Here is a 27,321-nt window from a genome sequence, read left to right as displayed (position 1 = left end):
TGTTTCAATCACTCCCCCCCCCCCCCCAAAAAAATTTAAAAAGAAGAAAAGAAAATTATGACGTCGCCAGTCTCACCGAAGCTGCCGTAAACTTTCAGCAATCCATCATCCACGCCGTATTAATCGCAGACGAGCCGCCATCCGCGGCCTGAATTAGCTCTGGAGCCCCTCAGAGATAATCGCTTTCTCGTCAACCGGCAAATTTGACGTGTGACAAATTCAGATGTGGATATAAATGGGTAAAACAAAAGGCGGATGTGTGCGGAATACGTCCCCTCCTTTGTCTGCACGTGGGATATCGCTCGGTGGACGGTGCCTCCGTCGTTGGCGCGACGCTTCTTTGGTGCACTCGGCTCGCATCTTTGCAGTTCTTTCAAATATGGTCACCGCCAAAAAATAATGAAGCTTCAGAATGGTCGCTCACAAACCAACGGGTCGGGGGTCAAGGGTCAGGGGTTATTTCATGTTTTAGTTGGGGTTTTTTTTTATCCCTGGAGGTTGCTGCCTGGCAAAACTGCAAATCGGGCCCATTTTTAAAGTCTGGTTAAGTCTGCTCTCCAAGTGGACTCTATGGACGTCCGCAGAAAGTCCACTTGAGGACTTTGGAAAGCCCTCAGGCACTCGCAGGCTTCCTGGAAACGTGCCTGCGAGAATAAGACCGCAAGAGCAGTAAAGTGCAGGCATTTAGATTCCCAACTTTTACAACGCTCCATAGGAAAAAAACAACAACAAATCCTTTCATTTGTACTCGGCGGCGAGGAAACGGTTTATCGGAGTGCAAAAAAAAAAAAAACTTATTTGACAAAAGGTGAAAATGGCACAAAAAAAAAAAAGTTCTTATCGAAGTTGGCATTCAGAGGCGTTCAGGAGGACGAGTTTGTGATCTCCGTTTTTCCCTCGCAGTTCAAAGTAGGAGTCTAGTGTGTGAAGATGGGAATCCACTGGGAGCTGTCATCTCGCAGAACATTTCCTTTCTTCCCGACAAGTCGCACCTCATCTCGTTTGAGGTTGCGCATTACGTTGCCCGAAACGTGACGCTCGCCGCTATCTCAACCACGTCCGCCTCGATAAGGAGTCCGTCTCGCTTCACAAAAAAAAAAAAGGAAATAAGTGTTTTCGTGCTGCAAATACTCCTGAAATATGTCAAGCTTCCTTTTTATACCGACTTCCTCGAGGAGCTTGTCGTCTTACGGCGAGCACGCTCAGACTGACGAGGCTTAATGCCGATGAGACCGCGCTCGCTTTGGTTAGGGTCTGTTGGTTTTGAGTGAGACCGACAAGCAAGTTACGTATTCATCTTGTTGTCGGGGAGCTCACGCTGCAGTCGAGCGAGAGAGAAAGAGAGAGTGAATACACATTCACTGTGTGTGTGTGTGTGTGGAGACATTTGACACGACACTGCCACCCAGTGGTGCCATCCGTGAAGTCACCGTAACCTTAACAACAGGGAGTAATTGGGACAGACCATAACACTGTTGGCATTTCTTTAATAAACATTTTGCCAAAGGAGGAGGGAGGGAGGACAAATCATTTTAGTAAAAAAAAAAAAAAAAAGACAGTTTCCTTTTTTTAAGTCGGGGTTATGCGTGTTTGTTTTTGTTCATGATTTTACAACACCTACTGGCAAAAAAGGCATGTGGAATTCAAAGTGGGAAAAACAAAAACAAAACTGTCTTCTCTCCACGATTCGCCGCCCATTAAAGCCGCCGAAGTCCTCGTCCTCGAGTATCTGCGCTGTGCCGACCGACGCCTGATCTGTCAATCCAAAAATGCTCTCGTAGCTAAAATAGTTTTCCGCCTACTTCAGTCAGTAGTGCAAAACATTAATACTAGTCTGCCCTGGAGCAATTACAGAAAGGCTGAAGGTAGAGATTTTAAAAATGTACCTGGCCTGATAAATGTACACTCAAAAAAGGTAAAAGTTTAATTTAAAAGACAGCAGAATAGATTACAAAAAAATATGAAAATGGTATGAGCAAGAAAAAGCTCCTCCGGTGTTATTTCGACTGTCCTTCTGCAGCGTCCTCCGCATTCCAGACTGAGGAGGAACACAATGCCTGACACAGAATTAAGTTATTACTAACTGAATGTGCGTCTCCAGATCGGTGTGGCCCGAGAGGCTTCTGGTTCGCAACGGGAATCCTCCCGAGCCTTTCGTCCATTGTCACATTTCCAGTCTTTCAGAAAGGCAGCCCTCGTCCTCTGATTGTTGCCGTCGAGTTCACGTGCGGGACAAAGCCGAGGGGCAGCGGCGGAGCCCCGACCTGGGAAGGGGAGCCCCAGGCTTGCCCCGGCGCCGGGATGGGCGGCGGCGGTCCGCCGTCTTTCCGAGCCATGGCGTGGTTGTACAGGTGGAGAGCGCCGGGGTTGGGCTGCGCCTCCACGGGCAGGGGGCTGTGATTGTACTCGAACCGGTGGTCCTTGTCGCCGGCGAACATCATGCCGCCGGGTCCGGTGGCTCCGGCGCCCGGAGGGAACGGGTCCGGGTGGGCCGAGGAGCCGGCGGCCGCTCCGGGCCCGCTGAACACCTCTCTCAGAGCGTGAGGCGGCAGCCCTCCGCCCATCATGTGACCCATGTAGCTGTCCCCGAAGCCTGCGGGGGTGAAAGGCGGAGGAGGCGGGTGGCTGTACTCTCCGCCGTACCCGGAACCTTCTGCGGTGGGGAGAGGTGGGTAGTCGGGCTCCGGGGGTCTCCCTCCGTCGCCTCCACCTGCGGATGCAATAGGGGGAGCGTGGCCCGTCTTGGGCTCGGGCGGGGGCTGCCGGTAGTCCAGGTCAGCGTGTGGAGGTGGCTCTGGGGGCTCGGGTGGTCTCTGGTCCGGGGGCAGGATGGACACCGCACCTGCCTCTGACACTGGAAAATAAAAATAATAATAATAATAATCACGGTATTGCGATGTAGATGCGGAGGTATCAAACATTCTCTCGTCATAATCAATAGAAAATCCAAAATCGGAAAGCTGTTTCAATAATAATTACAAAATTCAAGCAAAAATTGGACACGTGAAAATTTGCTGATATTCACAGAGCAGCATTATAGTAAACTGAATATCAATATAAGGCTATCAAAATAAAAATAAAAAATGTCATACATTTTTGGGGGGATTTCTCATTTGGTTTATCAATTTCCTGCTGACTTAAGACCGTTTCTTGTTCAGCAGTAACACAAGAATCTCTCCTTTCACACTCATTCCTAATCTTTTCGGCCATGTGCATTTCCGGGTGAACTTGCTCTCATTCACTTGGTAATAAACGTACTACTACGCCTCATCCGTCGTCTTTATCAACGATTCCACCAAGTAAGAAGAAGGCTTAAAAAAATAAATAAATAAACACGATTTTTTTTTTTTTTTCCTTCTTCTTGCTGAACTGGAAGTCTAAAGAAAAACAGATGAAGACCCACCCGGAGAGACGGGGCTGGGCTCAGGAGGCTGTTTGACCTCTGGAGGTAGAAGCGGTGGTGCTGCTGCTGCTGCTGCTGCTGCAGCTCCAGCAGGGTTGGCGCTCTCTGCACCTTCTCCACCGTCGCCGGGCTCCGGCCTCTGAGCCTGCTGAGCCTTGAGGAGCTGAGCGAGCAGCATGGTCATGGCCGTCTGCGTGGCGGCCGCGGCTTCGCCCTCCGGGTTGCCCGACGGCGGCGAGGGAGGCTTGGGCATCGGAGGTGTGCGCGGTACCCCCGCCGGCGGGGCGGCGGGCGGCGGGGGCTTGGCGGGCGCGGGCGGGGGCTCGGCCGGGTCGGTCGGCGCTAAAGCTTTGGAGAGCTGCTGCAATGTCTCCTGGTTGACCTTCGTGCTCATGGACTGGACGAACTGGGCGGTGTTGACCGCGCTCTTGGGCTGGCCGAAGAAGTTGAGCAGGACCGCCAGCTGCTCCTGGGTGAACTGGGAGTTTGGACCTTTTGGGTCTGTAAGAAGACGAGAGGGGGGGGGGGGGTTAACGAACATCTCAGGAACGCATATCTGAAATGACATGCTCTGAACTTCATACGAGATTAGACCGGAAGCTCCAGTTTCAAATATTTTGATCAGAGAAAAAAAAAAAAATACATCCTGTGTACATCACAACGTATGCGTCAGGTTTTGTGCCTTTTTCTTTTTAAAATGCCAATAATCACTCTGCCGATTCAAATGAATGCCAGTAAAGCCAGACGCAGTGCAAAGAATACCGAATGCTTGAACAGTATTGGACAAAGAAAGACGATCGAATAAGATCGAATGAGCTTCGTTCAGAGTGTCGGCGATGCGTGCGTAAAAGAACACGTGAATGAAAGTTACATTCGGGGTCAAACGGGTGTTCGGAGCAATTACTCTGCAAAACAGCCGATCGCGTCGAACCTCTTGCATAATGATCCTGATATTTACTGAAATAAATCCGAGCGTTTACATCCGTATTTGTCGCCGAGTCGCTCGTTTATTATGCGCTTTGGACGCCGGCGACCGACGAGCCGACGATTGAAAGGCGGCAGACACGCCGACGGTCGGGTCCCGACTCACCGAGCAGCGCGGAGGCGGCGGCGTTCGGGGCCTTGACGCCTCCCGGGGCCGAGAGGCCCTGCGGCGTGTTGCTGCGGCTGTCGTCGAGGCCCAGCTCTTTGCGGGGCGCCTTCGGGGCCGCCAGCTCGTCCGGCATCTGCTTCTGCCGCCGCCGCTTCTTGCTCCACAGCTCGTGACAGTCCTGCCACAGTGGGAGGCTACGAGAGAGGTGGAAATAGTCAGCGTGGTGAGGGGGGGGCGTTAAGGGATCTGGTGACACACATATATATATATATACATATATATATATATATATATATATATGATGAACCTGAACGTACTCTGGCGGCGGCATCTTGTCCGGATCCACGTCCTTGAGAAACTCGCTGCCCAGCGCTTGTTCGGCCGTGCATCGTTTGCTGGGGTCCAAGTTCAGCATGTGGTCGAACAGGTCCAGGGCAGACGGAGGGATGCTGCAACGACAACACCAGCGCAAGGTCGCGGTTAAAAACAAAACAAAACAAAACAACAAAAAAAAAGGGTGCAAATGCGCCGCGAGTCCCGTGAAACGTTACGATTACACGTGGTGAACTTACAAAGCGAACTCCTCTCGTAGCCGTCTGCGGTACTGCTTCTTTGGTTTCATGGTGTTGAAGAAGGGAAGCTTTATTACGTCCGGCCAGACGGCGGGACAGGGGCTGCCGCATATTCGGCTGGAAGACACAAACCCGTTAGTTTCGAGCGGAACGCGGCGAAGCGCGGGACGCAGAAGGCGACGCGAGAGACGGCGCCGTCGCATTTGTTCGCCGCGAGATCTCGTTTTTTTCTTGTCGGCTTAAAATCGAAAGGGAGCGAAAGAGCGAGTGAAATGACGCCCGTGGCGTGTGCGCGTCTCCCACGTCACAGCTTACAACGGGGGGGGGAGAATAAATAATATATTAACCGGAACAATCTTTTAAAAAAGGTTTCCGGCACCGAATCAACCCTTCCAACCGTTTCCCCCAACAAAAAGGGAGTCGTGCCGAAACGAGCGGAGGCCGTTAACGGGAGCCGGCCGCGTGGCTGCACGGCATCGCGGTCGCGTTGCGACAGCTCCCGATCTCCGTTTTTCTTTTTTTATCCGCCGTCAAAGAGTTCAAGAATTTCGCCTCCACTTACCTGATGAGCTCTAACTGGGCAAGCTCCTGGTTAGCTTGAAAGATGGGTTTCTTTGTGAACAGTTCTCCCAGAATGCATCTGTGGCGGGATACAAGGAGACAACAGTTGGCGGTTGCACCCGTAAGCGTCCACTTACCGGTGGACGGGTCCTAAACGTAAAAGTGAATTCGAGCCCCGTCGCTCTTACCCGCAGCTCCACACGTCGATAGCCGGCGTGTACCTCTCTTCCCCGAGGAGCAGCTCCGGGGGACGGTACCACAGCGTGATCACTTTGTTGGTGTACGGGCGGCTGGAAACGCCAAAAGACGAGATCGGTTAAGTCGGTGGTAGCAGTAATGATAAAGGGGAATCTCGTAAAAGAGCCAGATGTACAAGTGTGTGTATGTCTACGGTAAAAGGACGCCCACCTCTCTTCGGAGTTATACAGCCGGGCGAGACCAAAGTCTGCGAGCTTTATTTGACCTCTGATCAGGAAGGAAGAAAAACACTGATTACTGCCAGTAGGGGGGAAAAAAAATAAAATAAAAAAAACACCCCTCACAACGTACGAAAACATTAAAAGGACGTTTAATTCTGGTCCAGCGAGACGAAAGAAAATGCTGCGGTCTCACTTGTTGTTGAGCAGAATGTTGGAGCACTTGATGTCTCTGTGCAGGAAGTTCTTCTTGTGGCAGTAATCTAGACCCTCGAGCAACTGTCGCATGAAAGACTTGATGTGGCTCTCGTTGAAATGGACCAGGCCCGACTCGAGCAAACCCATCAGGTCGTGGTCCATGTACTCGAACACCAGATAGAAAGCACCTGAGATGGGGAGGGAAGAGGAGTCTCAGCAAAGACGGGAGTCGACACCGACGACATGCCACAAAACAAACTGAAAACATACGGTACCTTTATCATTCTTGAAGTCCAGAGCGTCCTCCTTGTCCGTGACAATCTCCTTCATGTTTATGATGCTCTTGTGGTTGAGTTGTCGCAAGATTTTGATCTCTCTGATGGCTGTGATTGGGAAGCCCTCCTTTTCGTTGTCCAGTCGAACCTTCTTCAAAGCCACCATTTCAGCTGAGGGGCAAAAAGGAGGAGCTGAAACTCAGAAACGACATCACCAGCTGGTCCAACTCTAAACGGACCTTTTTATCCATGACAGAAACTTACAAGACATCAGAATCATCTTTTATTTCACCTCTGAAGTACCCAGGATTCATGTTCATTTTGTTGAGGAAAAGTAAAAGAATAAAGGTTTGTCTTGAGAGAAAAAAAAAAAAAAACGTACCGGTGTCTTTGTCTTTAGCTTTGTACACTTGACCGTAGGTACCTTCCCCTGTGATTCCGATGATCTCAAACTTGTCCACGCAACGTTTTCCCCAGTCTATCTCCGTTTCTTTAATCTCACCGTATCTTGGGCCACAAATTCTGGGAATGACGAGAAAAAGTATTTCAATGGAAGCCAAGTCAACAGATGGAAAACAAGGTTGCAGCTTTAGGACTGAACACTCGATGACATACTTGGGTCTTTTGCGAAGTGTTTGGGGCTTTTTGTCGTCGGGCGGGCTGCAAGGGGAAGATGTGCCACCAGGGAGTTCGGGCGGCAGAGGCAAGTCGGTCAGAAGTTGACGAGCCTTTTTGTCCGACTTTTTCTTTCCTGAGAGTAAGCTGTCCTTCAAGCTGGCAAAATGGTAGGAAAGAGAGAGAGAGAGAGAGAGAGAGAGTGTGAGCATATCTGAACAATCAAGTACAAAGAATGACATGTGCGCAAAAAAATGCCAGGTCAGCACGCCCGTACCTTTCTCCTTTGTCAATGTGCTCAAGAATGGCTTGCGGCAACGGGAGAGCTGGCAGAGTGGAGATGAGCGTGCCGGGGGCTCGCTCCTTCTCTTTGCCCGGCGCAGACGCTGGCGCTTTCCTCTTGTCCCGGTGGACGGAGTCGTCCTTCCCCTTCCCGTCTCTGTCCCTGCCGGCCTGGTGCTCCGCGGTCCTCTTGGACGACCGGTCGGAGGGGGACTGCGGCTGGTTCGAAGTGGGCGTCCTGGGGCCCTTCTCCGGTTGAGGCGGAGAGGGAGGGCGGCCCTTCCTGGATGTGTGATTTGGTTTCGGGCTGGGTTGATGAGCAGATAAGGAACCCTTGGTCGGGGTAGAGGTGTTGCTGGAGTTCTTGGCCTTCGCGGCCGCCTCCGCGGCTTTGGCCTTTTTCTGCTTACTGAGCTCGGCAGCGAGGCTGGACTTGAAGGTGAGCGTGCTCGGCGACAGGCTCGAGGGGCGGCTGCGGGAACGAGAGTGGCGGTGGCGGCTGCGAGAACGTGAATGCCTCGTGGTTGAATACGGACTTCTGCTGCGTGACCGAGCTGATCGCCTGGAAAGAAAAACAAGAACACCGTCTCGTCGGATGGAGCCGTGAAAAGAACGCATCGAGGAAGGAAGGTATCACATCCGCATTACAAATGCAGTTATTGTCACTGGTCACGAGCGTGCCAGCGGATACAGGACGAAAATCAACAAATCTAAATGTCATCACTTTTGTATTCGTTTGGGTTGCACAGTTATTTGAAACTGTCAAAGGTTACAGCTGCTGCTGCTGCGGAGATTTAATCCTCCGCTGGCCATAAAACGTCATTTTCTCTGGTAAATTTCATCGGTTCGTGTCGACAAATATTTCAAATGAGAGGCAAAAACTCCGGCACAATGCAGAGTCCTTATCCGTGACATCTGAAGCATTTGCTATCTGATTAAAAGTCACCACACCAGTCGGGCACACCCAACAAACTGAAGGTCAATCGTCCTACTTGCGAGAACTCACCTAACATCTGGACTCGGGCTCATGGACTTCCTGTACGGACTCCGTGACCTCCTGCGGTTTCCGTAAGGACTTGATCCAAACTCCCCTTGTTCGTACGGACTGTGTCGCCCGTAACTCGGTGACCTGCGCCAGTTCGCCGGGCTCGCGGGGGATCGCTTCCTCTTGTTGCTCGAGTACGAGCTGGGCGACTTCGGCAGGCCGTACGACCCGTACGCGTCTCCGTCGCGGCCGTAGTACGTGGAAGTGGGAGAAAGTCTTTTGCTTCCGTAAGTTGGACTTCTTCTGGATATCGGCTGGTTATAACCGCCGGGAGACTGGTAGTTATACGAATAGGACGTCCCATAGGGACTTTCTGCTTTAAAACCAGGACTTCTCCTGTATGCCCTGAGGTCTTCGCGGTCGTCTCTGTAAGACTGGGGAGCGTCTCTGTATGCAGACGGGGGCTCTTTGTCGGATCTCGTTTTACTTCTGTGGCTTTTTGAATCCCTTTTATCGGCAGACTGAGAGGACTGGGACGTGGACGTCCTCTTGCCGTTTCTGTCACTGCTCCTCGTCGCGTCTCTGTGGTTTTTAGAGCCACTCAGGCTACTACCCCCACTCCTGGTTTTGGAGGCGTCTCTCTCCTCTTTCTGGCGCTCCTTCCTCCTGCCCGGCTCCTGCTTGCTCCTCTCGGACGGCCCGTCCTTGGCGAGGCACGCCGTCTCCCGGTCTCTCGGGTGGCTTTTGTCGTCCGGGGTCGCCGGTCCGTTGCGGTCGCCGAAGTCGGCGTCGCTCAGCCGGTCCGCCGGGACACCGTCGGCGCGCGGGTCCGGGAGTTTGGGAGACGGGCTCCCGGAGAACCGCTCGGACTGGGAGCTCACGTCGTCGTACTCCACCAGCGTCCGAAGTTCAACCTCCTTGTCAAACGCGATCCTCCGGTCGCCGCCGCCGCCGCCGTCGGGGTCTCCCGCCGCGCCGGTGCGCCACAGCTCCCTCTCCCTGGGCTGCCTGCGTTTCTTCCTCCTGGAAGCCGACGACCGCCTCTTCTCGCGGTGTCTCTCCCGCTGAGCGGCGCCGCTCCCGGCTTTCGTCCGCCGGTCCTGCCTGCCGGCGGTCCTCTGCGCGGAGGGGCTCCGTCCCCGACCCTCGCGAAGCACCTCCGAATTCGGCATTTTTTATATTCCCTTCTCCGATAAACGCAAACGGCCGCGTTGAGAATAAAACAACAACAATAATAATAATTAAAAAAAAAAAAAGATATATCGTGTCGTTTCACCGAAGTCGTGTTGTGGAACAAAACATTTGTGCTAGCGGGCTAAAAAAAAAAAAAAAAAAAAAAAAATCACAAGCTTAACGTTAGCATGATCAAAGCTAGCGCCGTCGAGCGGGTCGAGTTCCTCCACCGGAGCCGGTCGGTACCGGCGGGTTCCTCCGCCGCCGAATTCACAACACGGTGCTTCGTTACGGAGCCGGTTGGATACTTAGCCATCGTAATCCGGGGGCAGACATCTCCCGGGGTTTAGTTAGCCGATGCTAGTCGTGGGGGGGGGGGGGGGGGTATGAGGAGGAGGAGGAGGAGGAGAAGGAGGAGGAGGAGGAGAGGGGGTTGTTGTTTTTTTTTTGTTGTTGTTGTTTTTTTTAGCCGGCTAAGTTTTCCACTAGCTCGTCGTCGGGAGCGCAGGCCCCAAAAAAAAAAAAAAAAAAAAAAAAAAAAAGAAAGCGGCTCCAAAATTTAAAATTTAAAACCCGGCTCTTCTAAAATACGCCGCGGCCCGTCCGAGCTCGTAAATCCATTCGCCGGACAGCGCAGGGGGGTTTATTTTTTTTATTTTTTTCAAAAACTCCGCCTGACAAACTTCTCCTCGCCTCCCCCCCCGGAACAAAAAATGTGCAACGAGGAAGTGGATGAAGAGCACGCGAGCTGGGCTGGGCTAGCCCCCGCGCTAGCCACCTTTAGCTTTCTGTTCTCCTCGCGTGGAGTTCAAGGGAACTCCGTCAAATCTGAAGAAAACAACAAAAAAAAACCTTCAACGAAACACGTCTGCTTTTTTTTTTTTTTTTAAAAAAAAAAAAAAAAAAAAAAAAAAAAACGGGCTCAAAAAAATAATAAAAAAAAAAATCCTTTGAATTAAATTCAAAATATTATAACTTTTATAGTTCTGGGGCCCCCACCCACCCCCTTCCGCCCGGACAAGCTTTCAAACTTACAGGCCCTGTGCGTCGCTGTGGACCAATGGTACCCGTATGCGTAAATCCAGATCAGCGGTTACGTCACCACGAAGGGAAACCCCTACCTTCAAAATACAGTACAACACCACGATATAAAAATTATATATATATAAAAAAAAAAAATGCGACATGAACGAGAGTAGACAAAACTAAAGTCTTATTTTCCATGCTTCACTTGAACGCCACATCATATCGTCTTTCCAAACATTAATTGAGGAGCTATTTGATCCTCTCATAAAGCACATTCATGGCACACTGACATGGCAGGTTTTTTTTGTTTTATATATATATATATAGGCTATAAAGACTTTATATGTACTTTATGGTAAATCAAATCAAATGCACTATGGCATAAAGCATAAATAATGTGGTATGCACAGAAATAAAGTTTGACAACTTATTTCCATGTTGGTCAAGTCTGTAAGGTTTTGAGGTACTTGTACTTTACTTGAGTCTTTTGCTTTTATTAATTTCACTATATTCCAGAGGAAAATATTATACTTTCTCCGCTACATTTATTTGACGGCTTCACTTATTTTCAGATGATTGTTTTTTGTTTTTTTTTGCTTTTTGTTTGTTTGTTTGACCTCTTACAAAAAGCAGACGTCTCCCGAGTTGTTAACAGCTCCACCAAAGTGTGATATTTCCCTTTTTCTTGAATCAACAAGAATGATCTGATATCTCTTCCAAAAATTTAAATTAGAAAAAAAAATAAAAAAAGACTGAAAAACTGAAAACAGATTCATGGATCAAGAACTTACTTTTTTTTTTCTTCTTCTTCTTTCCTCTCCCAATAATCAACTGACGACCCTTCACATTTATCTGCTGTCCCGGTGTATAAAACCTGATATAAAGTAGTTCAAAACCGGCGCCACCTGCAGCAGCTACGACAGAAACACACTGACGATTCAGTAAAAAGTAATCTTACAATGTCATAACGTAATAAAATATCAATACAGAGGGACAAATCCGGGACTTTTAACTACATTTTCCTGCTTATACTCGTTAAATGGGATTTTTCAAGCGGGTCTTTTACTTGTAATGGAGATTTAAAAAAAAAAAAAATTATATACACTGCTGTATTGCTGCTTTTACTGGATAACTTCGTCCACCACCAGCAGAGAGCAATGTAGCCGTATCGGCCCCGTGGTGAATCAATACTTCCCCCTCCCCATGCTCCATGGCATCAAGTCCGGCTTAAGGAGGACACTTGTATATGCAACACACAGAGGGATTGTGTAAACACAGATATGGGCTGCACGACGCCAGGCTGTCTAACTTGCACTCGTACTGCAGATACGACACCTTTTGCACTGTCAAACTCTTTGCCTTTAAAAAAAAAAAAAAAAAAAAAAGACATTAGATGTTAAGGAATGATCCAATGAAATAATCAAATGTGAAAGGATTTTTTTTTTTTTTTAAAGAATTTACGACACTGTATGAAAACCTTTCATCACGCGATCAGCGGCAGGGACACTTCAAAGGAAGTCATGCCGCTGACATCACTGTGATGCGGTTTCACGTCGCCGTGACGCCCGCACGCGCGCAAGATCTGGTCAAAAACTGCAGCGACCGATTTTAGTTTTTATGATCCTTCAGATGTCCCCGGGTCCCCTTTCAGGAAGGTCACAGGGTACCGAGTCGGTACAAATTCAGCACATTCGCATTAGCAGTACACTACCCCCGCCCCCTTTTCCCAGAGGAGCCTTCCTTTTGAAGCTCAGTCCCCCTGCTCGGAGCAAAGCAAATAAATAAGTCCAATCCTCTCGCAAAGATTATACAAATACGTTCGGAGAATGTTATTAGTAATATCCACTTTATTTGCCATTTTTCCAAATAACTCACAAAATAATGAATTGAAATGTAAGCTTCACCTCTTGCATTCACAAACAGATAGGCTACATTAGTGGTTTATGTTCAAAATAAGTAAACATGAAGGGGAAAACATTTACCTGATGGCATACATACAACCATCCAATCGAAGACATAGGTATCTATTATTTTTTTTTGTTCTTTATTCCAAGGTTATGTATATAAAAGGCAAAACATGATGTTTGAAATACCCAAGTAGGACAGTTTGCGTGTAGCTTTCACACAAACATCTGCTCCAGTATCCCGCTGAAAATATTTGGGCCATCAAAGTCTATTAAACTATACATGAAAACAAAGAAGGGGGAAAAAAAAAAAAAAAAAAGCAAGTACAATGATTATGATTAATGTTTTTTTGCTTCCGAAAAAGCACTGAGACTGTGTTAAGCCAGATGTTACAGGAAGCAAGCACTACGGTGGTCACTTTTGAGTATAGTACAGCTTCTGCAATCGTCAACGATGAAAGACACACAGCAGGTTATGTAATGGCCTCGAGCTAAAAGGAAGGTAACGGCCGGGGCCGAACTGGGACTTCCGCGTCGGGGTTCCTGCGACTGTCGCTTCTAACTTCTCGGGGGCGTTTCGATCGCAGCGCGGGTGTCCTGGAGGTTAGCCCTTAATGCATTTTAAAGCAAAACTGCTTCCCGAAGTGTGTTCCGATGCCGCGGCTTTCTCGCAACCTGACACTTTTCTTTCAAGTTCAAACTCTCGCCACTGTGTGCTTTTCAGTAAATAAGGAATACCGCGGACATTCTTTTCGCGCGATCGTCTTTTCGCGCGATAACCACACCGAACTGTGCATGTAGTGTGTTAACTCTGGGAATCAATGAGACAGTGGTAAGTACTTCTAAATATACAATAAAATAAAAAAAATAATAAAAAAAACTCAACTTTTGGATGACGCCGTGTTGTGTTTTCAGAGCTGCGGTCAAATCTCTACGCAGCCTTTAAGTGCTTCTACGATACAACTCTTTTCAGCTTGCAGACACCGACAGTGTTTTGAACTGTTTCCAGGTTTCACAATTCCTCCTTTTGAATTTACAACAATCATTTTTGCATAGACTCCAGTGTCGTGGAGATTCCTTTAGTGTAAAACGGTGAGCAGTTGCAAACATATTTAATCATTTAAAGTGGCTCCGAGTAAAACGCGGCAACAACCTCTGGATGGTTGTCAAACATTATTAACTGGGAAAAAAAAAGAAAAAGGTATCCAAAATAAATAAGAAGTCTCATATTGAAGTGGCTCAGTCCTGAACTAAGAATCGAGGGGCAGATTTCACAGTGTGTTTTGGTCTACGCAATTTAGCTGTTAATCATGTCATCGTTTTGCCAATTTTTGTTTTACCACTGCTTCAAAAATATTCCCCCCGCCTTTAAAGTTATCCAACTACCAAGAGCGAGATCAAACAAACATCTGCAATTTCATTAAGACGTTACTACAGCGTTAGGAGAGCCTCGCACAAACTGTAGCAAAAAAAAAAAAAAAAAAGCAAACAAAGTAGAAAGTCAATGACCTCTGAACTTTGCACTTCGCTGCCTGCCGAAGATTACAGGCAAACAGGATGAGTATGTGGGGAATATTAACATTCACAATGGACAGAGAGGCAACGGTGACGCACTGCACGAGAATTACTAAAGCCCTCGTAACCTTGCATTTCTTTTTCTTCTTTTTTTTTTTTTTTATATCCACGCAGGCAAAATCCTTCCCCCGGACGACCTCCGTCTCACCTTCACCAAACATTGTAGTGCTTACTTTTGATGCAAGCTGTCATTCACTTCAATTAATAAGTGGGCACTTGTTTGTACTAGCTAGCGTTTTTTTCTTTGGTGACTGAGAGCAACTTGGGTTTTGTTTTTTTTTTGGGAGGGAGGAGGGAAGGGGGGGGGGGGCAGATACCGCCTCACTTCTATCCGGCCTGCAGCCTCATTTGAAATATTTTAAACCTTAAAATGAACCTATCCAATAATTTAATTCCCACTTTATTCCCAATTAGGAAATCCATTTAAATAAAACAAAAACAAAAAGGGAGGGGAACACAAGGTCGGTGGTTAAAAGTCTGAGCCAGGAAAAGTTCAATAAAAGAAAATAAAAGAAAAATAAATTTACATATCTGGAAGCAATTAAGTTTTTTATGACGATGAGTCAGGACAGCATGTAGAGGAAGTAGTGTTGTGGAATCGCCTCTTTTTTTTGTTTGTTTCCTTAATCAGAGCACCAGGGATTCCTTTTATGCAAAATAAAAACAAACAAAAAAGGCAATGGAAGTCATTAGCCAAGTGAGGTAAACCTTCTGAAATGTTAAGAATTGGGGAATAAAGGTTCAAGTGTTGTTATAAAAAAAAATAAAAAAAATCCCTTCGTAGGGTTGAAGGGTAACGATGGATGCCGTTTGTGCATTTGAGAAGACTCAACAAAGTGACTGGAAAGGGGCTGGAGAGAAAATGGGAAAACATTAGTGCGCTCATCATACAGATGATAGAGGAGAAGAAGAAAAAAGAAAGGAAAAAAGTTTGACTTCAGATTACAAAATATAAGTGTCCATAATCATACCGTGTAGTAAAATTGAAGTGTAAAAAGCGACGAAAAAAAGGAATGGCGTCAAATTTGGGCTCCTGTCTTTCTATTAAAATGCTTCGCAGGTTCACCAAAGCGACTTCGTCGGTGGCACTTGATGAACTCTGGGTTGACACTACACTGCTGAGTCTGTTAACTTACCTTTCCTACCAAAGAAAAAAAAACCAAAACGGTGGATTTATTGTTATGGTTTGGGGCTTGACCAGTAATTGAGTTCCAGTTCTTCCCCATTTCTTAAACCTCGTTCTCTGACACTTTCGCTTCGGGTTTTTTTTTTTTTTTCTTTTGAACTTGCACTGCACAGCTGTCTGAATACATTAGACACATCGAAACTTTACAACGAAAGGGTTTTTTTGTTGCTTTTTTTTTTTGTAACATTTCGCGGCTTTAGCCTCGTGTCAAGCTTAGGCCTAAATTAAAACACCATCCATGTATTACACTCTGTAATGTGGTCAGAGAGAGAGAGAGAGAGAGAGAGAGAGAAAGAGAACATAAATTATTTGGAGTGTCAGCACATAAAAAGTTAGAGCTATAAATGGTGTATGGAGTGCCACCTTACTACTTCCTGACGCACGGTCAGATTGTCCTGTTAGCCAGGAACAGAAAGTCATGGTCAGGTTTGGGCACAACGAAAAAAAGAAGAAAAAAAAAAAAAATGCAAAAAGTCTGAGAAATGTATATGTACACAAGCAGCTTCGCCTGCCCTCTTTAACCACTATAAAATACAGCATCTCTCTCTGATTCTCTTGGCCAAACTTTTGCTTTTCTTCTTCCCGTTCTTCTCTTTGCTGTCCTCCATTTTCCTCGCCCGGATCTCTCTCATCAGGTCAAAAAACACCTGTTAAAACAACGACAACAAGGGTTCATGTTTTCTCTGCTTGCTCCGTATCCACAAAGTAAACTCCTTGAGACGGAGGAGGGGAGGGGGGGGGGGGGGGGGAGGATGCGCCCTCTGTTTTGGGCTAATTAAAACAGACCTTGTCCACATTGGCACGGGTTTTGGCTGAAGTCTCCACGTAGCACACCCCCCACTGCTCGGCGCGTGCCTTGGCCTCGTCGGCGCTGACCTGCCGTCGGTCGTCCAAGTCCGACTTGTTGCCGACCAAGAGGAAGGGCACGTTCTCGTCCTCCTTCACTCGAAGAATCTGCTCTCTGCAAAACAGGATACGTCGTTCGGCCGAGACCTATGTAAATAAACCGACTCCTGCTCGCTAACGTAAGCAAATACACGAGGTGAGCTTCCGTGCGCAGCACTTTATCCTGCAGCGGGGCAAACCTAAAGTGCTCCATAGAAAGTCTAAAAAGGTAGCAGCTGAAAAACATAAAACATTGAAAAGACATCAGCAAATCATAAACCAGATAAAAGCCAACTGCAAAAAGTCTTCAGCTTGTATTGAAAAACACTCGGCCTCGATTCCCGTCTCAGGTTTTCTGACATCTTGTTCCACCATAAATAGCTAAAAGCAACTTTGTTCATTTTTGCTTTCGTCCTGGGAGCAGCTAATAATCAGGAGCCAGCTGACGTGAGCGGTCCGCGGGGCTTGTACAGTAGATCAGATGAGCATTTTGCTCTTAAGCTGTTTAATTTTTTTGCGGACAAGCAATACTATTTCAAAGTTCTCCTATAAAACTGGCAGCCAATGAATCAAGTTAAGCTGTAGAAAAAAAACAACAACAACTTTGATTTGCCAAAATGTTAATTAAATGTCATTTAAATCGGAACAGAAGTGTTTTGATAAAAAAAATTTAAAAAAATAATCTGCCGCACCTGAAGTCTACCGTCGCTGCAAACGATTCCAGTTCTGTGATGGAAAATACGCAGAGGAAACCCTCCCCGCTGCGGAAGTAGTTATCCCTGATGGCTGCATAGTCCTCCTGCCCGGCTGTGTCCAGGATGTCAATCTGCACCTCCTCTCCATCCAGCACCACTTTCTTCCTGTAGCTGTCTGCTTTAGTGGGTTCGTAGTCTTCGACGAACTAGGAAGAGGGGGGAAAAAAAACAACAACATCGTCCATTAGTCCGGCCGGGAAGCAATGGGAGGCTCAAACACATGCGAATTTCACGTGACTGCTCACCTCATCGTACATGAACTGGAGGGTAAGGGCTGATTTCCCAACTCCTCCGCTGCCCACCATAATCACTTTGTGCAGGGCGAGAGAGTTCTGCCCTTTTGGCTTCGCAGCTGCCATGGCTCTGTGTACCAAGAGATGTTAAGTGTCAAAGGGAGAAGGTTTAAGGCGGCGGGAGGGTTTGTGAAATGAAGACCGTAAAAATCTGTCCAGAGATTCCAGGGCGCAACAAAGGGCTGAATGATAATTCCTGTGGAGAGTTAAAAAAAACAACCAAAAAAAAAAAAAGAGAGACAAGACGTTACATCATAATTTCCAAAGACTCCAGGTTCCTTTTCTGCAGTCAGACTGCGAAGCATTCGTTGCAATAAATTCCACTACAATAAAAAGGTTTAACTGCCATCACACTGCAAATGTAGTGCGGGGAATGAATGTCTGTAACATTGCTGAGACTGCAGCAAATACACTGTGATGGATCAGATTAATGGGGCTGGATTGATGCACTAGAAATGTACAAATAAATCTAATTCCCCCACCACCCGCCAATATCACATCTCTCTGAAGCCATGTGTTGGCAGAAATATGACATATTCCTTTCCTACACTTGTTTTTCTCTTTGCAGTGCCAAAAAGTATTAGAAATACGATAAATTGATGATAAAAAACATAAAAAATCATAATACTCATGGCAGTATTTCCCCTTTGGATAGGTGGAAATTAATTTGGCGATCCATAAAAGATTAGTTTGTAATTTTATCTGCATCAACATGAAGGTTTAATGACAAAAAAAAAGGGCGTATTCATGGTCAAGCTTACATATCAGATATCACCTCGAGAAAGCAATACTATTAGCGAGCAAAATTTCACGTCAGATGTCAGACCACCGTGCATCATTTTGCAACCAGGGGAGGAAATGCAGCTCGTGGCAACCAAAGAGATAATACGGATAAAGGAAAGTCAACTACTGTACATCGTGACAACCGGCTGGAAGTAAAAACCCATTTCAGCAAAGAAATAAAAACTTTTCAAAAGCTTCCAGGTAACATCTGGCAGGATTTTTTTTTTTTCCTAATCTTTTGGACAGGAGTGGATCAAATCTGACACTTGCTGGAGCCATTTCGTGGTCAGTTTCCCCACACTAGACACATCCAAGAAGACTATGGGAATTGCAGGATGTCCAGCAGTGTGTGCCGAGGCCCTTTCCCCACCCCACCCCCACCACCACCCCACCCCAACCCCAACAACACAGGCCAACACAGACCTCAGGGGATCGGGGGATAAACATGGGAATGCAGCCAGTGCGTCATTACGCAAATTAACACACACACACACAAAAAAAACAAGGGTAACCATGCACTTAAAAGATCAATATGACGATTTAGTACTGAAGGCAAAAGCCCTTTTTTTTTTTTTTTTTTTTAACCATTTAAACCTGAAAATCTCTCTCAGCAAACGTTTTGTTGTTTTTTTTGAGTGGAAGTGAAAACTGTGAAATTGAACATCTGTTAACAGTTCAAGGCTTTTAGGAAACAATTTCTAAACAAAGTTTTGGCACACACAAAAAAAAAAAAAAAAAAAATCTGTCTGAAAGACCCAAGACAGATAAATAAACAAACAAATAAATAAATAAACAACAATTTATCATTATTTTGTCAACTAAATAATAATTAAAAAAAAAACACGGCAAGAATACGTAAACTGAGCAACGCGAACATAATTACGATAACGTGCAACTAATAATCACCAATAAAAGGCGCACGAGACTCTTAATAATCGCGTTAATTAATTAATAATAATTAATAAGAGACATTTTCTTGAAGTGCAGGGTTAGTGGACGACGGAGCTAACAGGCTAACTATCCTGCCGAAGCAGGTGAGCCGTCGCCGGAGCTTTTTTTTTTTTAATTCACCTTCAAGGGAGGTTTGCGGCTCGGACAAAACCGTGGAAAAAAAAAAAAAAAGCTCCTCTTTTTTTGTTGTTGTTTTGTTGTGGTTTTAATATCGGATATTATCCAAGCAACAGCTGATCGGTCAGCGGCTAGCAGGGCGGCCACACGGGGCAGGGAAGAAAAAAATGGCTAAGCGAGCGATAACGAGCAGCTAATCACAAAAACTACATGATGTTAAAATGTTAAAAAGAAAAAACACACGGGCGAATAACGTCACCTACCGGTAAATTAAAACGGCGTTACACCTCCTTTTTTTTTTTTTTGGTTTTGTTTTTGTTGGCACGACTGTTTTTGACGGAAAGGTTGAATTTATGGCGGCAGCGTGAAAAAAGAAAAAGGACTCGGCTAGCTCCTCGTTAGCTCATGGCTAGCTCCGCGGCTAACTCCGGAGGACTCGGCTGCACGTCCTTGTGGGCGTGGCTCTGCCTGACAACGCCCCGCCCGCCTGCGCGCGCGCGCGCGCGCCCCCGCCCCGTGCGCCTGCGCGCCTGGGACAACGACACGCTTTTTTTTTTTTTTTTTTTTTTTAACGTCTGTGTGCGCGTGCGCGCTATTCAAAACAAATATGGCCAACTGTTATGAATAATAATACGATTTCTGAGCTGTTGTGACCACTTACATCGAATATGTTGGGTTTTTTTTAATCGTAAAATCCATGAACACGAGTGACTTTCTTTCATTTTTAACTCAAAAAAAAAAAAAAATAATAATAATAATAATAATAATGCAAAGAAATGTTACATAACGTAACATTGAACGAAAAATTCACTTCCCATTTAAGGTTGTGGATGATTTTTTTTTTTTTTTTTTTCCCCATTTGCTGAGCTGTTGTGGCCACTTTCTTTGAAGCTGAACATCCAATACAGAAGATGAAACGTGGCCAGATAATTGAATAATTGGCTGATCCGTGTAAATGGTGTCACCTCGTTCAGGAGGAGAGGGGCAATAAGACTGTCAGACGCCAGGTAATGTTGGGTTTTTATCATAAAATCCATGAACACAAGTGATTTTCTTTCATTTCTAACCAAAAAAAAAAAAAAATTAATAATTATGCAAAGATATGTTAAATAACGTAAAATTGAGAGAGAGAGAGAGAAAAAAAAGTCACTTCCCAATTAAGGTTGTGGATGATTTTTTTTTTCCCATTTTAGGTGATGAACAGCGAGAAGATCATTTCTGCCCTGCACCAGAAATGACTTGGGATGACACGTTTCAGCTTGTCCGAAGATGCATGGTGAGACAAATTTCAATAAAACACCTGGAGTATTCAACTCGCATGGTGTATATCATCTTTCAAAGGTGCAAGGATTAGTCGGTTAGTAAACAAATGTATTGCCATTTTTAGGTGCAAAAATGCTGAGATTTCAGCTTCTTAAATGTGAATATTTTGGGGTTTCTTTAGTCCTCCATGATAACATGGAATATCTTTTGGTTTTGGACTACTGGTCGAGACAAAACGAGACATTTTAGGCCGCACCTTGGGCTTCGTGAAACACTAGTGGACATTTTTGCAAATGATGGAGACATATTTGCACGGTTATTTTAAACTGTAGGTAAAAACAGCGATGACCGCACGAGTAATAGTTTTGTCGACTTGGACGGCTTCTCTGATATGATGATGTGTTGTGAATCAGGAACTGGTGTGGTCAGGCACTCGGATGAGATCAGTCATCCTGGAACACACGAGTCTTTGTTGTTTGATCAGTAGCTTGTGCTACGACGGTTACCGCATCTTCACTTAATATTCACTCATCAGCCACAATGTGTGTGTGTGTGTGTAGTAAAAGCCTTTGAATTAAAACAGCGTCGTTTGACAGTTTTGGTTTTTTTCCTCTTAATTTTAATCGGACATCTTCATCATCGACTTCATCTCCTTTAGGTTTGACACGAGACGTTCACCTCTGCTGGCTTCAGTCATTTTTCATGCTGCGGTGTTTTGGATCGATAGAAATCTTTACGCTTCATTCCTTGAAAGATGCTCAACTTGCAGTTGTAGATCACGTAACTAAACATTCGATGTTTCACATGCAGCAAAAAAAAAAAAAGGCTTGAAAGTGCACTCGGCTGCAAAGCGCAATTAGTGGTGCTGTGCTCGCTTGTGTGACGAGGCTCTGCGAGAGAGAGAGAGAGAAGGGTGGGTTACATTTCTTTAGATTTGTCATGGGTGGAGCAGCGGAGTAGATAAAACTTCTGGATTAACACAAAGTGGAGCTTGGCAGCGGTCAGTCTCTGGAGCCCGGTGGAGAGACTTGATTACTTGGTGGTCTGAAGTGATGTGTGGTCCAGGAGGGATAAGGCAGCTGGGCCTCGTTATATCGTCCTCTGCCAGCGGTGATCATGAAGAGGACTTTTACAGAGCTGGGATTCTCAAAAAGTAAGTGCAGAGTGCAATGTGCAATATTTGTTTCGCACGCCAAGGTCCAAAAAGGTTTTTTTTTTTTTTATTAAATATTACCCATCCCAACGTGCAAAGCATCCAAATGTCAACACTGGCTCTGCCGCGCCGTTTCGTGCAGTTTGTGTTGCCTTGGCGCGGGATGAGCAGACGGGACCAAAGGCTGTTTGCACAAGACTCGCGTTGCCACACAACTGCTCCATTGTTTTTTTTGTTTTTTTTTTCCCCCTCCCTCTTCTTTGTCCCATAATAGGAGAAATCCAGAGATGAATCCAAACCCTGTGTGCCAATAATTCGATGCCTGAAAAGACTCCAGGAAGTGTTTAGTGGTAAACAAATAATACACCAGAAATTCTGCATGTATTCTTGTATTTTTCTACTTCGTGGTGAGTGACTGAGTCTCTCGCTGTGTTCCAGATGGCGGACTTGTGTACTAACACTCACAAATTTTGAGTGCATAAAGTGCGTTCGCGCTGTCTAGTACAGAAACGTGCAGTCCACTACAAGTACCAGGACGATGCGTTAAAAAAAAAAAAAAAAAAAAAAACAACACGACAAAAACCTGCGTTTTAAATCGCATACTATTTCTTTTTTTTACTTTTAGTACAGACTACAGCTACCCTTTAAACATATACTGCTGCATGTAGTATGTGTACAATTGGGACATACTACTTTATCGTAAGAATGCACTTGAACTTTGACGCATATCCATCGAGACCCGTAGCGCGATTTTCGGAATAAAAAGAAAAAGGATGTGATTTGGAACGAGTTGGCTTCGTTTTAATGCCTCTTCTTCTTCTTCCTTTTGAACCGTCTCGGCAACTCAGTCGATGTGACGTACTTTCCGCCGAGCAAAGGATTGTGGGTCAGACTGCAAAATACGGATGTAGTTGAACATCCTGGTACTTTTGGTATCCTACGTTTAACATACTAAGTTTTGGGATGTGCTAAATCTTTTTTTTTTTTTTTTTTTGGCATACTAAATGGTACGGTAGTATGTATAATGGAACGCAGGGTGAGTGTGAAACGCTGGACGCTTTCCACCCTAAACGGCCGCCATCTTGGCTACGCAGAGGAAGGGGGCGGGAACACGGACGCAAAGAATTTTCAAAATAAGGCGCCTTAAAAAGCTACAGCGGTTCCTGAACACCTCTCAAAAGTGTTTTCACTACCTCAGCTGGACAGAAGAATAAGTGTGTTTATTGAGTGTGTTACCCAGAGGACAAGAAAACACGTTCATTTCTGTCTAAAATCAGACAAGCTGTAGATATTTTGGCGAGCGTGTAACGCAACATTTTTTTGTTTCAGCGTCCCGTATGAATCCTATGAGGTCACGCCTGGAAATCATTGCCAAACAACACGGGTAAAGTGTTGAAGTTTTCCATGATATTCGACTTCGTATCTCTACCATATCTCCATTTTTATTGTTCTTCATTCTCGAGCAAAGACTCTTTTTGCCACTTGTCAGTCTTTTTAATATACTCTGGTGTCACATTACCCTCCATGTCCCCCCCCCCCCCCCAAGGATGGGTTTTCACATTTCTGAAGCCACATGCTTCCTGACAGCCGACTTATTCTACCTCGAAGTGCAGTTGCTGCCCAGCGGTACGGTGGAGGAGGTAAAGGTGGCCTCACACGGGAAATCCCCCGTTGTAAGTAGATTTTACTATTTCCAGCAAGCCACTTTTTAATCTGCATGCTAATGAAAATGAAACTGTCTCGCAGCCCAGTGAGTCCTTTCTTCAGCTGTTGAGGTAAGGCCATTAGGCGACGGTGAATTAACATTTGGACATTTTGCTTGCAGTAAGCACATCTTTCCTCCTCTAAACTATACAGATAAATGACAGCATTGTTTAAATTATTCCCTAAAAGGTGAATAATTTCCAGCTTCACATGCTGATTTGTGCTGCTTTTTGGTTATTAACACAGGTTGAAAAAGTTGGCTGATTTCTCCACAAAGCTGGGAAGCCTCTTCGCCCAATACAACATCCCTGGAGACAAGTAGCTGCTATTAAAATATCCTATCGACCTTTACAGTTCAGTCTCCTGTAGTCATTGAGCTACTTTTGTGACTTTTTTTAAATTTATTTATTTATTTTCAGTGAAATTAAACTAAAATTGTTGGCATCTCTGCAACACCTCGGGAAAAACTTGCGGAAAATATCAAATTTGCCAAGGTGAGTGACAAAATGACACGCAAATCAAAACAAAAATAATCAGCTTTTATTTTGATAGTCTGGTCAGAGATTTTTCAAGCAAAATTGCCAATGAACAATTAGATTTTTGACAAAAAAAATTTGCAATTTAAGGGTATTTTTTAAAAACTTTGTTATGCCTCATTAACTAAACTATTGAGAAAGATTAATTGGATAATGCTTCTGCTTCTAGGACACCAAAACATTGTGACCCCAAAATGGAAATGATAAACAACGGCTGGGTTGGGTATCTGATCGCAGGAAAAGAAGGTGGAGCTGCAAAAATATCCGTCGTGTGTGCATATTTACCTATTTTTAAACTCTAAATTGATCAAATGTCTGTGATCTTAGATTGCCCTTTGACTGTCCAGTTCTTCACCCACCCAGGGGATGAAAAGAAGACCTCAGATTCACGTAAGATGCAGCACTTAACTTGGTGGTAGATTAATTTTTTTTTTTTTTTTAAAGTCCTCAAAGGTCTTAAAGTTGTTGATTTTTGTCTGAAATGACAGACGAGGAAGCAGTCGTCCACGCCGCCCAGGTGACTGTGGGTGTCAGCGACGTGCCTCGCCAGCTTCAGATGGCGTGTGTTGTCCCGAAGCCTCCACAGCTGGATCCCTGCAGGTAGCGTGTTTCTGTTTTTAATCTCTCCCTCGGCAGGGCGATTTTTATTTTATTTTTTCCATTTCGCACCCCGCCGTGAGTCTGACTGTCGCTGCCGCCGGAGGTAATAGAGTAAAAAATTGCGTCCCCGCGGCAGTTATCCCGTGTTCACTCCGCCGAGCGAGATGCTGCCTGCGTGCTTCCTGCTCCAACTGCAGCCGGCCATAACAATGATGTCGTCGTTTGTAAAGAAGCTCGGCCACATTACAGGTCGGGTAACTTTTTCACGCTGAATAATTAATGAAATGTACTTTTGTTGTTGTTCTTGTTCTTTTAATACGTCGGCCCATCACACACTCATGTTCTTCCTCTGATATTTCCCCAGCTGTGACTGTACCAGATGTTGACCTGCAGTGGGCACCATTACCCAAGCTTCTGATGAGAGGTTCACTGGGTGCAAACAACCGCTGGGAGACATTAGATCAACAAGAGACCACTTTTCAACTGGTATGTGCATGCCTGTTTGCTTCAATAAGCTCAATAAAGAAAGCCAAATCGTACTGTAACGTGTGATCCATACTTGCAGCCTCTTCCTAGCGGTGCGATGCACAGTTATATTTTCCCCGGAGCTGCGTGGAGTGTGGCCGCACACAAAGGGGCCACGGTGGGCAGCGTTCCCTTCACCCACCCTGCTCACGTCCCGGCTCTGCTGGAGCTGCTGCGCCAACAGTGTACCATTAACACCCTGCTGGGGAGCTGTTTCGCTCCTCAGCAGGGTGCCCGTCCAGGCAGGAGGAGTTTTATATTACAAAATCATACGGACACGGGCATCCTTCCAAAATGTGCAGGCATTTTTTTTTTTTTTTTTTTTGGTGAATCATGTTATGTAATGCTGCATTGGTTGAATCCTCTCAGGTTCGGGTTGTGATGTGCACTTTGAAGTCCTTCCGGAGTCTGACACCAGCTTTTCTGTGACCTTCCAACGACCTGATGCTAACTCTCTCGCTGTCTGTGAGCATTTTTTTTTTTTTTTTTTTTTTTGTAAATGTACGCTATCTCTTTTAAGAATTAAGTTTCACAGTTGTTGTGTGAGCTTCAACACCTGACAGATGTCAACTAGAGTTTAGCTTTGGCCACTATTTTGGTAGTAAATCCTTTCATTCATTTTGAAGCAAAAGTGCCAACCGTTCTCTGGTTGCAGCTTCTCAAATGTGAAGATTAGATGCTTTTCTTTATTATTTCTAATAGTTAACTGGATACAATTTGTTTTTTCAGACTGTTAGTTGAACGAGAGGTCTAAAATAGACATCACTTTGGGCTGTGTGAAACTAGTAACCACATTTTTCATTGTTTCCTAATATTTTATAGACATGGCAATTCGTCAAATCAAATAATCAAACAAGCTTTTCTAATTAACATCTCAAGATCATGCTAACAGCTGCCATCTCACGACTTGCTGGTGCGTTTGTGTCCACAGTGCAGGTGAGCGTACTTCATCCTCATCGGATCACCTGCAGGTTGTTTGGTGCAGGAACATTCGAGTCTTCTCTCAATGAATACCTCTCTACTGTTATGATGAGGTATGATTATAACTTGTCCTCCTTGCTTTACTGTTTACAGAGCCTGTATACATATGAATGAGGAGCTCTGGGCCTCAATGTGTGACGCCTTGGCAAGATCAAGAATTTTAAAGAAATGAAATTGAAGTATAGAAATGCTGCCATGTTTCGCTTCAAGCTTCTTTCATGTTTCCCACTCAGGTGTTTGTCCGTCCCCGTGACCATGGGGACATTATACAGCAGGCTGGAGGAGCTCACCTCTGCCCCGCTTTCTGCCGGCCGCCCGGAATCCGAGCATGACCGCTCCAGTCCCTCGAGTGCGGCGGTGACGGACATCAACAGAGGCTGGGCCGCGCTCCCCCGGAAGACGGATTCGGCGTGTCCGGATCGACGTCCGTAGCCACATCTGAGCTTCTTCCTGAGAACCCTTATCCGCTGGCTCCTATGGGTGCGTACAGGACGGGCAATAATGGTCAATAATAAACCAACTGTCAGAGCTGATATAAACCTGCACGCGATCCACACGTCAGATCTGTACATGTATTAAACGTAACAGGTTGAATGCGTGTAATTCGGCGAGTGCACGATCGCATCCATCTCCTGCAGGATGCCAGAGACTTTTCTGACGATGCATTCCAGTGTGGCAGAGATTGCTGGCTGTAAAGGTTCGCGGTTTGGCATTTGACCTCAGACAGCCAAGAGCCCGGTTGATTGGTACCATGTGAGCCAATCACACATTGTTAGAGTGCACAATGTATTCTTGATGGAACGTAAGAATAAAACTAGAGATCTCTGCTTTAAAATGAGAAAAGACTCCAAAATAACTTGAGGGGGGAAAAAAAGAAGCCTTGATTGTGTCTATAAACTGTACAGTTTTGAAATGTATTATTGCACTAGTTTTGTTTTGTTTTTTTCCTGTAAGAATATATATATAATGTTTTCTAAAATAATAAAAAAAGGACATTTGGTGTGAAAGTGTGGGAGTTAGATACCTCTGTGGGATGGAAACTCTGCAGTCAGAAATGTCTTGATTACTGCAGAGTGCTTTTTCTGGGTGCCAGCCAGGAAATCCACCAATATAGCACGAATATGACTAGTCTGTGCAATATTAGAAATATTTTACCGCATACTGCAGAGAGGTGGTTGTGTTAATCTTTTTTTTCATTCTTAAGGAAAATCCAACCTCAGATTTGAGAGGAAATATTAATGTGTCTCTCGTTCCAGAACATAAATCAGCGCTGCAGATCTGCCGCCTGTGTGCGTTTAGAAAGGAATTTAACTTGTCTTGAGAATATTAAGTCGACTGTCAGCAGCAGACAACTGGTTTTGTCCCGTGTCTTTACTCCCAGATATCCGATGACCTGTATGACTGCTATTCATAGAAACATTCCAACATGTGTGGTTTGAAGTGCTCTCTTCTTTCAGTGGGCCTGTATTCTCAGAATAAAAGGGAGATTATGTGTCCTCGGCTCTGATTGG

The 27,321-nt window shown here is 45.5% G+C and overlaps 3 protein-coding genes across 3 annotated transcripts; 1 reads left to right on the top strand and 2 right to left on the bottom strand.

The window, feature by feature from the left end:
* Window positions 1–1,470: 1,470 nt before the first annotated feature.
* cdk13 (cyclin dependent kinase 13) lies at window positions 1,471–9,575 on the bottom strand. The gene is made up of 14 exons (XM_069696458.1): window positions 8,422–9,575; window positions 7,411–7,977; window positions 7,134–7,292; window positions 6,901–7,040; window positions 6,519–6,689; window positions 6,242–6,431; window positions 6,038–6,094; window positions 5,818–5,919; window positions 5,631–5,708; window positions 5,069–5,185; window positions 4,814–4,945; window positions 4,494–4,690; window positions 3,404–3,904; window positions 1,471–2,854 (listed from the first exon to the last, which is right to left on the bottom strand). Exons 1-14 carry the CDS (start codon window positions 9,570–9,572, stop codon window positions 2,181–2,183), a joined length of 4,236 nt encoding a protein of 1,411 aa, XP_069552559.1. The 5' UTR covers window positions 9,573–9,575; the 3' UTR covers window positions 1,471–2,180.
* A 2,851-nt stretch (window positions 9,576–12,426) lies between these two features.
* ralaa (v-ral simian leukemia viral oncogene homolog Aa (ras related)) lies at window positions 12,427–19,529 on the bottom strand. The gene is made up of 5 exons (XM_069696560.1): window positions 19,312–19,529; window positions 17,150–17,267; window positions 16,842–17,050; window positions 16,051–16,225; window positions 12,427–15,911 (listed from the first exon to the last, which is right to left on the bottom strand). Exons 2-5 carry the CDS (start codon window positions 17,261–17,263, stop codon window positions 15,789–15,791), a joined length of 621 nt encoding a protein of 206 aa, XP_069552661.1. The 5' UTR covers window positions 17,264–17,267; window positions 19,312–19,529; the 3' UTR covers window positions 12,427–15,788.
* Window positions 19,530–19,670: 141 nt separating this feature from the next.
* Window positions 19,671–27,302, top strand: med1l (mediator complex subunit 1-like). Its single transcript, XM_069696524.1, has 18 exons — window positions 19,671–19,723; window positions 19,757–20,055; window positions 20,242–20,324; window positions 21,739–21,814; window positions 22,794–22,848; window positions 23,011–23,137; window positions 23,211–23,239; window positions 23,415–23,486; window positions 23,588–23,662; window positions 23,874–23,950; window positions 24,032–24,094; window positions 24,193–24,304; window positions 24,441–24,553; window positions 24,669–24,790; window positions 24,870–25,071; window positions 25,199–25,294; window positions 25,761–25,863; window positions 26,044–27,302. Exons 3-18 carry the CDS (start codon window positions 20,283–20,285, stop codon window positions 26,240–26,242), a joined length of 1,563 nt encoding a protein of 520 aa, XP_069552625.1. The 5' UTR covers window positions 19,671–19,723; window positions 19,757–20,055; window positions 20,242–20,282; the 3' UTR covers window positions 26,243–27,302.
* The last annotated feature ends 19 nt before the right edge of the window (window positions 27,303–27,321 follow it).

The sequence above is a fragment of the Brachyistius frenatus genome, unplaced genomic scaffold, assembly GCF_029030835.1.
Source record: "Brachyistius frenatus isolate BFR_SWC_R1_liver_20210118 unplaced genomic scaffold, ASM2903083v1 Contig_21, whole genome shotgun sequence".
Classification (NCBI taxonomy): Eukaryota; Metazoa; Chordata; class Actinopteri; family Embiotocidae; genus Brachyistius; species Brachyistius frenatus.
This window is presented reverse-complemented; position numbering and strand designations above follow the sequence as displayed.

Coding starts and splice junctions, on each gene's coding strand:
- cdk13 (XM_069696458.1), bottom strand. CDS start 9,572: ATGCCGAATTCGGAGGTGCTTCGCGAGGGTCGGGGACGGAGCCCCTCC. Junction 5,920..6,037: donor CTGTATAACTCCGAAGAGAG/GTGGGCGTCCTT, acceptor TGGCGTTTCCAG/CCGCCCGTACACCAACAAAG. Junction 5,709..5,817: donor ATCGACGTGTGGAGCTGCGG/GTAAGAGCGACG, acceptor ATCCCGCCACAG/ATGCATTCTGGGAGAACTGT.
- ralaa (XM_069696560.1), bottom strand. CDS start 17,263: ATGGCAGCTGCGAAGCCAAAAGGGCAGAACTCTCTCGCCCTGCACAAA. Junction 17,051..17,149: donor TCCAGTTCATGTACGATGAG/GTGAGCAGTCAC, acceptor CCCTCTTCCTAG/TTCGTCGAAGACTACGAACC. Junction 15,912..16,050: donor CCCGTGCCAATGTGGACAAG/GTCTGTTTTAAT, acceptor TTGTTTTAACAG/GTGTTTTTTGACCTGATGAG.
- med1l (XM_069696524.1), top strand. CDS start 20,283: ATGACTTGGGATGACACGTTTCAGCTTGTCCGAAGATGCATG. Junction 24,305..24,440: donor CCACAGCTGGATCCCTGCAG/GTAGCGTGTTTC, acceptor TCCCCGCGGCAG/TTATCCCGTGTTCACTCCGC. Junction 25,072..25,198: donor TCAGCAGGGTGCCCGTCCAG/GCAGGAGGAGTT, acceptor GAATCCTCTCAG/GTTCGGGTTGTGATGTGCAC.